At 41.1% G+C, this 10,521-nt stretch overlaps 2 protein-coding genes across 2 annotated transcripts in view; both read right to left on the bottom strand.

Moving 5' to 3' along the window:
* Nucleotides 1-2,146, bottom strand: part of bin3 (bridging integrator 3) — a 39,666-nt gene extending 37,520 nt beyond the window's left edge. Inside the window, exon 1 of the mRNA XM_032517045.1 lies at nucleotides 2,027-2,146. Coding sequence (XP_032372936.1) covers nucleotides 2,027-2,034 — 8 coding nt within the window. The 5' untranslated portion in view covers nucleotides 2,035-2,146. The remainder of the gene's footprint in view (nucleotides 1-2,026) is intronic.
* A 4,794-nt stretch (nucleotides 2,147-6,940) lies between these two features.
* The window catches only part of egr3 (early growth response 3), a 4,989-nt gene continuing 1,408 nt past the window's right edge, over nucleotides 6,941-10,521 (bottom strand). The window contains exon 2 of the mRNA XM_032517032.1: nucleotides 6,941-8,618. Coding sequence (XP_032372923.1) covers nucleotides 7,543-8,618 — 1,076 coding nt within the window. The 3' untranslated portion in view covers nucleotides 6,941-7,542. The remainder of the gene's footprint in view (nucleotides 8,619-10,521) is intronic.

Raw genomic sequence — 10,521 nt, 5'->3', positions numbered from 1 at the left:
TCTACCCATCTGAGATCCACTCAACATCCTCTGATCTTAACTATTAGTCAAAATAAGTAATAATTTCTGCCTTTTTAACTAAAAACGTACGTATAATTTAAATAAGGTTTGTTGAGCATGAATTCAAGAATAAGCGTAAAAAATATTATTAAAGAGTTTTTTTTAAAGCACCCAAAGCTGGAAAAAGTGACAAATAAATCAGAAAAAGCAACAGAAACATCAGAATTTTGACCTGGAAGAAGAAATTCATGGTTAACGGGAAGACAACACAGGGGTTAAATAACTTTGATTCAAAAATCTATGTTTGGTACTGCCAATTAGTTTTGACACGGTCAAAAAACATCGTGGCAGAGAATCGTAATATCAATTTTAAGCAAAAAAAAAAAAAATCGTGATTCATATTTTCCCCCTGAATTGTGCAGGCTTAGCACGTATCAGTACCACTCACCTGTCTACAGGCACACACCTGTAGGGAGGGACTTATTTTCAATCTGATCTGTCTGGACAGTCCACACCTGTCCACCGCGCTGGTAACACAAACACAGCTCTACTCTAATCTAAATGGCAAATTTTGACAAACAAGCTAAAACAAAAACTGTGTGTTTGTAGTCTACCTGTAGACAGCATGATTAAATAATCCAGACAATTGCCTGTCTAATGTAACAATACACATAGCAGAGGCACGCAAAAACACTACACTATACACAGAGGTGTTGCTCAAGTGTGCCTTTTATTTTGAAAGGCTTGACTAAAGTTTACGTCACATAGTTGTAAAGTAGCTGAAAAAAAAAGATTTGTACTGTAATGTCGTAATTTTCAACTGGATTTTAAAAAATTGTTTTAAAAAAAAAAAAGTTTCATTCAGAAAACCAAAATTGAATTCATATATCAAACATATGTCAAAACAACGAAACGCAGCACTAAAGTTACCAACCTACTTTCTAGGAAATACTACTTGGATGTTAAACGACAAAACATAATATTATCACCACTACGCGTACACAAGAGCACAAATAGTAACCAAACTCCCCACTGGTTGGGAAGTTCATGTCAAAATGCTAACGTTAGCAACAGTTGACCATCGTTAGCAACAGTTGACCACCGTTAGCAACAGTTGACCACCGTTAGCAACAGTTGACCACCGTTAGCAACAGTTGACCCACATTAGCAACATTTCACCAACGTTAGCAACATTTCACCAACGTTAGCAACAGTTGACCAACGTTAGCAACAGTTGACCAACGTTAGCAACAGTTGACCAACGTTAGCAACATTTCACCAACGTTAGCAACAGTGACCCACCGTTGCAACAGTTGACCATCGTTAGCAACAGTTGACCATCGTTAGCAACAGTTGACCATCGTTAGCAACAGTTGACCCACGTTAGCAACAGTTGACTAATGTTAGCAACAGTTGACCCACGTTAGCAACAGTTGACCCACGTTAGCAACAGTTGACCACCGTTAGCAACAGTTGACCAACGTTAGCAACAGCTGAGTTGACGATACTGCTAACTAATTGAGTGTTGACCCTGTTGACCTAGCTAGCTAGCTAAGAATTAGCTTCATTATTAGACAACCTGTTTATTCGAACTGTATGAAAAGCCTCGATAACTTCAGATAGCATTGTTAGCCTACTCTTTTGTGACGGTTATTCGCTCGCGAACTTATTGTTTCCGCAACTAAACTAGCTAACGTTAACTAGCTAGTGTTAGACACTAACCGCTAACGTAAACACTCGACTTTATTGACCACCTTTCGAAGTTAACGTTAACTGTAAGCAACAACTTCAACTTTCCAAGCATCTGTTTTACAAGACGTATACTGCTTTGCACCTGTAAACGGTTTCACAGCCTCTCGGAGAGGTTTTAGTCGTGAGTTTAGCTGCAGTTTGAGTAGCGAAACCAGGAAATAGCCGAAGCCCCGTCGGTCGACAAGCTATATGTCCGAGGTCACTCTTAATGTATGCTTTCTAGTTATACTTTCAATCTACTACGCTTAGTTAGTGATGTAGCCGAAATACATACCAGCTCATTTTGAGTGAACTTTTATTCCGGTTTCATTGGGTGGTTGTGTTATTTTCCGAGGACCTCATTCCTTTCCACCAGTCAACAGTCGAGCTTTAAACCGGAAGTCCGGGGCTCAGCCGCTCGTGTGTTTCCTCTAACAAATAAAGTTTTTGGGGTCAGAAAGCGAAATAAAATATACTTACAAACGTTATAATGTTCATATAATAATACCAGACGGCTAACACAGAGACCCAGGTACACCGAAGGCAAGTGATATTTTTCTTTATTCAAGTACTTACATAGAAATAACAAAACAATTGCATTACAACAAACTGAAGTGCCAAGTAAACAGGGGAGCACATCTCCCCATCACGAGGATATAGTAAAATTCATTTCAATATTCAGCTCATCATAAAAGGACCTTATTATAAGGTAATAAAAACATGAAATAGGCTAAAGACATCCACAACATTTTTAACAAGACCCCTTGTTTTCTTCAAAAAAACAAAAACAAAAAAAAAGAATTAAAAAAAAAAAGCCAACAGAACAGTTATCCCAGTGTGTGTTTTCAATAGTCTGTCTTGAATTGTTGTTAGGTTCAATCCATTTTCACCCAATGTGACTTATTTTCATGCATAATAAAGAAATGAGCGCCGCCCACAGCATCCGAGGGCAGCACTTTGGAAAATTTCCGTGCACATGCAAACGTGAGGATATTACTGTAATGAAAAGAAAAAGAAAGAAAAAAACAACACAACACAACAGAAAACAGTGAGTATAGACTCCATCTGAACACCATGGTGTCACCGCTGAAGACCACAAAATCCCTGACGCCACCCTGGAGTCCGTTAGATGACACGAGTGGCCTGTAATATCTACACATTATTGAAATCTCTTCATATGTGAGGTTTTAAAGAACAATAACAACAGACAAAATCTTGAATCGTTAATCGTCCCGAGTGAGCCTGTTTTCGCCCTGCCCGAGGCCAACTTCACGGACACTAAATCAAACGGTTGAACACAAACGTTAGCACGGGGCGGCCTGTCGAACGCGAGCAGACTGAGGTCACATTTAGGATTTGTTTCTCCCGTGGAGTCCTCATCTCACATTGTTTTTGATCAGCCAACCCTGCAACCTAGTTTGGCACAAAGATGGCTGCTGATGTTGGCTCGCGTCCAACGTGAAGCAGAGAACGAGGATGAGGAAAAATTCCAATTTCAGACCGAGCGTTCAGACGCCCACTTTTTTTGGACAATTAAACATGGATGACATCAAATAAATTAGTCTTGAATTAGCATTATTGAGAGGGGGTTGTTCCCTAGTTTAAGTCCTTACACGTACATGTATATCTGAAGCATTCCCACAGCATGGTGCAGCCTCTGACCACCAAACTACACTGAAGGAGGGGACTGCTCGGGGGGATCGTAGACATTTTCCAAACTCTCTCCGTCCATTACAAAAGTGTCACGAGACAGACGTGACAGACACAGCGAGAGGATATGACTGATGAAATATTTGAGTTTGCAAAGTTGTAATTACACATGGCTTCATTTAGACATGGAAAATAGTTTGGTGTAGTCTCCGCCTCGCTCTGCATCATCCCTCGACTCAAAGCAAACATAAACACAGTTTTCTCTGAGACGAGGCCACATATTATTTATATATATATATATATATATATATATATATTATAATTAAAAACACCCATTCTCAAACAGTCAAAGCGTCAAATGGAAAGCATCGTTTTTGGTCAAATAAATTCAAAATAATTTAGTCGTGTCTTAAATTATTCCAGATGAACATTTTGTGTTTCCCATCATATGCTTTTGTGCCGACTCTAGGACTCTCTCTGCTGCATGATGGGTAAATTACCCTCCCAATCCCGATCTAACGCTTGAATCATAGTCATATCAAGCTAATTATCTGGGATCAAACACAAGGAACGCCGTGTCATGTCACATGTACGAAGTTATACTGTTATTTCCAGTTTAGATTTCAGTTGCATTTCATCAGGACCCGCTCAGAAGAGTTTAGTTTGTCGATGACCGTCCATGCAACGAAACGATTTTGAAAGTATTGATCTGCAGTTAGATGTTACAGGGGGTGTGCACTCTGAACGCATCTGAAAAAGTGCCAGGCGCTCGGTTCATTAAAGCATGCAGATGATCTGAGAAAAGACTCTCTGAGGCCAAATTAATTGGAAAATAAGTGGACACCGGCCAGGGAAGCTGAGCAGTGAAGACCGGTCGGTGCAGGGAAGGGAACGCATGGCTCTGGGAGCTCATTTCTGCATGCACTGGCTTCTCCGTGCCTCGGTTTTTCCGGAGCCTTTTCTTTTGGCCTTTTGCGTTTGTCAGTCGATATTCTCTTTAAGTCCGATCGCCGTCTTTTGTTTCCCCAGTTGATAATGTCTGCATAAATTCCCTGAACTTAAATACTCGTCTACAAGTCAGAGAGAACAGCAAATAACCAGAAATGTTGCCGGTCAACGTAGATAGAGAGGAGAAGTTTATCTGGCATTTGAGCGATGAAACTTAAAGGATAGCATGGACACGGACAACATTATTACTACTAAAAGGGGCCATTAGTCAGATTTGGAGGAAGGAAGGAAAAAAAAAAAAAACCTTCCTGCTTTACAGTGATGAGTCAAAACATATTCATCAGGAAAAGCAGTTCCGCTGGCATTAAGAAGTGTTATCACATGTGGTCATTGTTGTGCATTTATTGTTATAAGACACGTTTAAGAGCCCCAAAAAAGCTTATGAAAGAGAGATGAGCCTGCACAAAATGTTTCATCGAATGATATCAGGACAAAGATTGATAAGGAATGTGAAATAAATTTGCTTTTCCCTGTAATTTTAAGAAAGGAGCCCATCATTTACGCTCCCGTCTATCCGACAACGTGAAGATTTAGACGAACACGCCTGCAGTGGTTTCTGTGCGATGGGGAAGATGTGTTAATTGAAATAACTGATTGCGACTATAATGGAGGTAAAGAAATCGTTAAAAAAAACAACAACATCTTGCTGTTTATTCAGAGAACACATTAGTGCTTCTTTAAAAAAAAAAAAAAAACAGTCACCACTTTAAAACGTACAAATGGTGCGAATGCTATTCTTCCTCTTCCTTATGTGGAAGATAATACACCATATTTGGCACGGTTGCAGTGCTCCACTTTTTTTTTTCTTCTTTTTTTTTTTTTTTTTGCAATGACCTATGACAACAAAATATTCCGTATTATAACTACATTTACTAAAAGCTTTAAGACACATTCCCCCACAAGCATTTAGTCGAGTGAAAGTTCTTGTTTATGCAGACATTTGTATTTACATCGTGTGCATGAAGGCATGCACATATAAGCACAATTTAGTACTTTAGAGTTGGACACTTGAGTACAAAAGAGAAACTTCTATTGTAGCTACCTGCAGACATGATGTCTGTCTACTGTACAAAAACAACTCGCTCTTCCTTTACAACTCCGACTCAGTCCTCTCTGTATTAGAAAAAGATGTAAACATGGATTTGGACGTTTTCTTTTTTTTTTCTCTTGCCATGTGCTGCTCACCGTTTGGGGATTTAAACCAAGTAGCTTCATTTGGGCCCAGATGTTAACCCTTCGTGAGCACAACAGCTCATCCAAGCTGTGGGCTGATCTGCCCCGAGACTTTGGAACTGCCCCCCCCCCCCCCCCCCACCCCCCCGACATTGGGGCTGTTACAGACGTATCTCTTTTTAAACCTATTTATTTTGGACTGTTTTTTAATACTTAAGAGCACAGTGACATTTTAATTTCTTCCTCATGCTTTTATGTGTCCTTTTCTGATTTTACTGTATGTTCTGTTTTATTCTTTTCTGATTTTACTGTATGTTCTGTTTTATTCTTTTCTGATTTTACTGTATGTTCTGTGTTATCCTTTTCTGATTTTACTGTATGTTCTGTTTTATTCTTTTCTGATTTTACTGTATGTTCTGTGTTATCCTTTTCTGATTTTACTGTATGTTATGTTTCATCCTTTTCTGATTTTACTGTATGTTCTGTTTTATTCTTTTCTGATTTTACTGTATGTTCTGTTTTATTCTTTTCTGATTTTACTGTATGTTATGTTTCATCCTTTTCTGATTTTACTGTATGTTTTGTTTTATTCTTTTCTGATTTTACTGTATGTTCTGTTTTATTCTTTTCTGATTTTACTGTATGTTCTGTTTTATTCTTTTCTGATTTTACTGTATGTTCTGTTTTATTCCTCTTCCTTGATGAAAGTGCTTTGGATTCAGCCTGCTGCTTGCTGCAAAGGGCTTGATAAATAAATGTTGATTGATTGATTGATTGATTGATTGATAGTTTCAGTCTTTTCCCATTGGGAATCCTTCATTCATCTTTGCTTTTACATACACTGCTGGCTTGTAACCCGGTGCCCTGTATTCACTGTTTTAGTTCAGTCTGTGGAACTGTGCTCTCAGTTCATTTGATTTGCAGGTTTGTCGGCATATGTCACAAATATATTGCATATAACTGCAGAAAAACTGAACGAATTAAGAGTATTGGTGAGCTTTATATATATATATATATATATAAAAAGAAATGATATCTGGTAACACAACATAAAGCACTCATATAAAAAGGCAACACAAACATACACAGTGTCTCTCAGTGACTAGAAATAAATAAGTGTTGGCAGGTGTGGATTGCTGCAGGCATGTTGTTGTACAGGTACAGGTAACAGGACAAGACATCGCTTTGCTTTGTGAAACCCTTTCAGTCGTTATCTAGACTTCACCAGATTGTGGAAGTATGAATCTAAATGTGAGATCGGCTCTTCCCTTTTAACTCCACGTGTGTGTGTGTGTGCTGAACTAAACTGATATTACACGGTTTTGTTTGGCAAATGTCAGGCACAATAATCAGAACACGGTTGGCTGAGTCACCACAATACATTTGGCACATTCTTTTTGAGAAATCAACATTCAAATAAAAAAACAACAACAAAAAACACAACACCTCAACAGAAACAACAAAAAAAAGACAGCCACTAATATAAGGTATCCATGACGGTACACAAATATAACCAATTGCACTTTTAAACAGCCTAATAAAATTAATGCATACATCCCAGACATCTTTAACTAATCTCCATTGTAAATGTTTGTGACCCCGTTGTGATGGACTCTGGCTTCCTTCCAATTTAGAAATTCTCAGTCAAATTTACAAAATAAAAAAACTTTATCCACACCAAAACCTACAGATACACAGTGGTCTTGTGGACGGAATGTGCCATGCTGGCCTTCTGTGTGTTGGCACTGAGTTACAGTAGGTGAGGCTCTGAGATGCTGCACAAAGAAAGGCGTAGCGGCCTTTCTCCTCTTATTCAAACTAAAGGCATCCATCTCAAAACAGAAGGAATGGAAAAGAGCCGGGGATGAAAAAGAGAGGAAAAGAGTCACTTATTTATCTCAAAGTGGACGTGATTCCTTCTCCCTATAAGTCTCTTTATGGAGCGTGGAGAGGGTCCTGTCCAAGTGCACGTAGTGACGGTCATGACGTTCCCACTGTGGGCCCCCCACAGGAGCTGGGCGGGGAGCTGTGGCTCCCAGCCGCCCCGCTGCTCTTGTCAGCCGGCTTCTTGTCCTTCTGTTTCAGGTGAACCTTTGCGTGTCTCTTTCGCTCGTCACTTCGGGCAAACTTGCGTCCACAGAACTCGCAGGAGAAGGGCTTCTCCCCCGTGTGCGTGCGGATGTGCGTGGTCAGGTGGTCGCTCCGGCTGAAGGAGCGCATGCATATTCGGCACTGGAAGGGCTTGTGACCCGTGTGGATGCGGAGGTGACGCGTGAGCTCGTCCGAGCGCGAGAAGCGCCGGTCGCAGTTCTCCGCCGGACAGGCGTGCGGACGTTCGTGGACGGGGGTCTTGCTGGGACGGTTCGGGTACTTCCGCGGCCGGATGGGTTTGAGGGTGAGAGTCTGTGGCGGCTGGTGGTGCTGGGGTGGGTGCTGCTGCCCGCCGATGAAACCCGGGTGAATCTGCTGCTTGTCTTTGAACGCCCGGATGGTCTCCAGGGGCGTGATGGGCGGAGGGTTGACTCGGATAGGGTCCATGGACTGAAAGGGCTTGTGCTCCATCACACCGACCTCCCCCTGATGGTGGAACAGGTTGTAGTCAGGGATCATGGAGAAAAGACTGCCGTCCATGGAGGCTTTGGAGGTGGAGTGATAGTCGTTGCTGGGGTAGGAGAGAGCCGTGCTGGTGGCCGGGCTGTGGTGAAAGGAGACTTGGTCCTGGTACAGGTCACTGCAGGTGGAGTAGGCAGGCAGCGGCGGACCGTAAACCTGCTCCATGTCTGACGTCTGCCCGCCCATGCTGGCTGCGGAAGATGTCTGCGTCGTCATGGTGCCAGGCGATGGAGAAACGCCCAGTATCCCGGCGCTCACCAGACTGATGATGTTGTTATCAGAGCACCAGCCGGAGCCGCCGATGCCGCCTGACGGAGGAGTGTCAAAGGCAAACTTCCCCAGATATGTGACAGTCTGCCCGCTGCGGTTGGACTGGAAACTGGATCCATACTGAATATCTGCGGCTGCTTTCTCACTCCCCATGCCCAGATCCATGATATTATCTAAGATAAAAAAGCATACAAAAAAAAACACATATGGTGAACAAATCATCCACGTGGTTTCACAAACATGAACACGAAATGCAATCAGCCGGGGAGAAAAGCCTGTGAAAGGGATCGTTCAAAGTGGCACAAGTTGTTTAAAAAAAAAAGTCTAGAAAATTCACTTTGTCGAGTTACAGGAACTTGAAGTGTCGGTCCTCAGTTTGTCCGAAATTCAGCTTCTCTGCATGTCTCTGTGATAGTGTGCCAACAGGAGAGGAAAAATAAAAGGAGTCCAGTACAGTTCATGGAGCAATGTGCTCGCTGTTGATCCTGTGAGTTAAGTGAGTGACTGCTGCATGCGAGACAGTGGTGTGTGTGTGTGTGTGTGTGTGTGTGTGTGTGTGTGTCTCCCTCTCTCAGATCCCACAAGCTCCCATAAATCAAGACCTTAAACACCCCCTTTGATCCAGTCATTGTGTCCCTCAGGAGGACGGCCAAACTCAATGGCAAGATGTGATTTCTTTACAGCGGGAGGATTATGAAGCAGACGCCACATCTATGATACGCTCAAGGATTCAAAAACACATTCGCAGCGTAGAACATCTGCATGAACGGGAGTAAAAATAAAAAATCCAATCCAATCTCTGCATTTAGTGAGCTTAACATTGTTATTTTTTTTAAACGTCCTTCCTATTTTAATTGTAAGGAACACACACAGACGTTTAACTTCTTCAGATGTGATACATGGATGAGGGTGAAACATGAAACATTTGAACAGGATACTTTCCTGAACAAAGGTTAAAAGAGACATTTCTTTTCATTCACAGGAAATCACACACACACACGGGTGCCTAAATATTCTCCCCTGGTAATTACAGCGGGCTGGAATTTGGCTAAAGGCAAATTATAATGAAACAAACAAAAGCTAAATTATTGCACAATAGTATTGTGAAACATGAGCTCCACAGGCACTCAACAGCACTTTGTGACATTTGGAAAGCAAGCCTGAGTTGATATTAATGCATTTTTCTCCCCTAATTAAATCTTTATTTTACTCCTAATTCTTATTTTGCAGTCATTTGGACTGTGGGAGATTTCAAGACGAGTGAGGATGAGCATAAAATCAAAGTCCTCACTTATTTTTTTATTTTAGGTCAGTGTTGAAGAGCAAAGCACACACCTGTTCCACCTGTAAAATACAGCATGGCTCTTTAAAAAAAAATGTAATTTTAATATTTACCCCCCCCCCCCAAAAAAAAAAGGCATTCATGCAAAAATTAAATATATACAAATTAGAGTTTATAATATGAATTTGATCCAGATTACATAAAAAAAATGAGAACAGCAACACACACCTGTGCAACATCTTTTTCTTTTCCTATTCAGAGACATCTCATTGGTTTAAATAGCTCCTGTGAAAAGTCCAATGAAAAAAAAATGTCACGGCGCTTCTATTTAATTCACTCATTTTTAAAAGTGAAGTTTACCTTTTTTTTTTATTATAAAGACGTGGCGCTGGAGGAATTAAATAACGCACACTTCCTGGGAGAAACGAGGGGACATGTGTCGGGTGGAAGTCAAACTGAGTTGCTGTTTTTAATTTGTGAACAAAATCCTAGGCATAAAAAAAAAAGGATTCTTCAATAAAGTTCCTGCGGTTAAATGAAGATTTAGTGGCTGACCCATCACCCTTGGAAGGTGATCCTGAACAATTAGGGATGGATTTAATGCCAACGCGGAGTCCAAACGTCTTGATGTAGGCGTCGGAATTATTCAGATTAATACAAGAATCTGAAATAAGCAATAAACCAATCAATATCAGAACTGGGAGGCCAGTTCAGGGAGTGTAAGAGGGTCCAGGGGCCCTGCGTCTCAACATCTTACATTTAGGGAATAGATGCAGCCACACACACACACACAC

The sequence above is a fragment of the Etheostoma spectabile genome, chromosome 5 (assembly GCF_008692095.1).
Source record: "Etheostoma spectabile isolate EspeVRDwgs_2016 chromosome 5, UIUC_Espe_1.0, whole genome shotgun sequence".
NCBI classification, from domain to species: Eukaryota; Metazoa; Chordata; class Actinopteri; order Perciformes; family Percidae; genus Etheostoma; species Etheostoma spectabile.
This window is presented reverse-complemented; position numbering and strand designations above follow the sequence as displayed.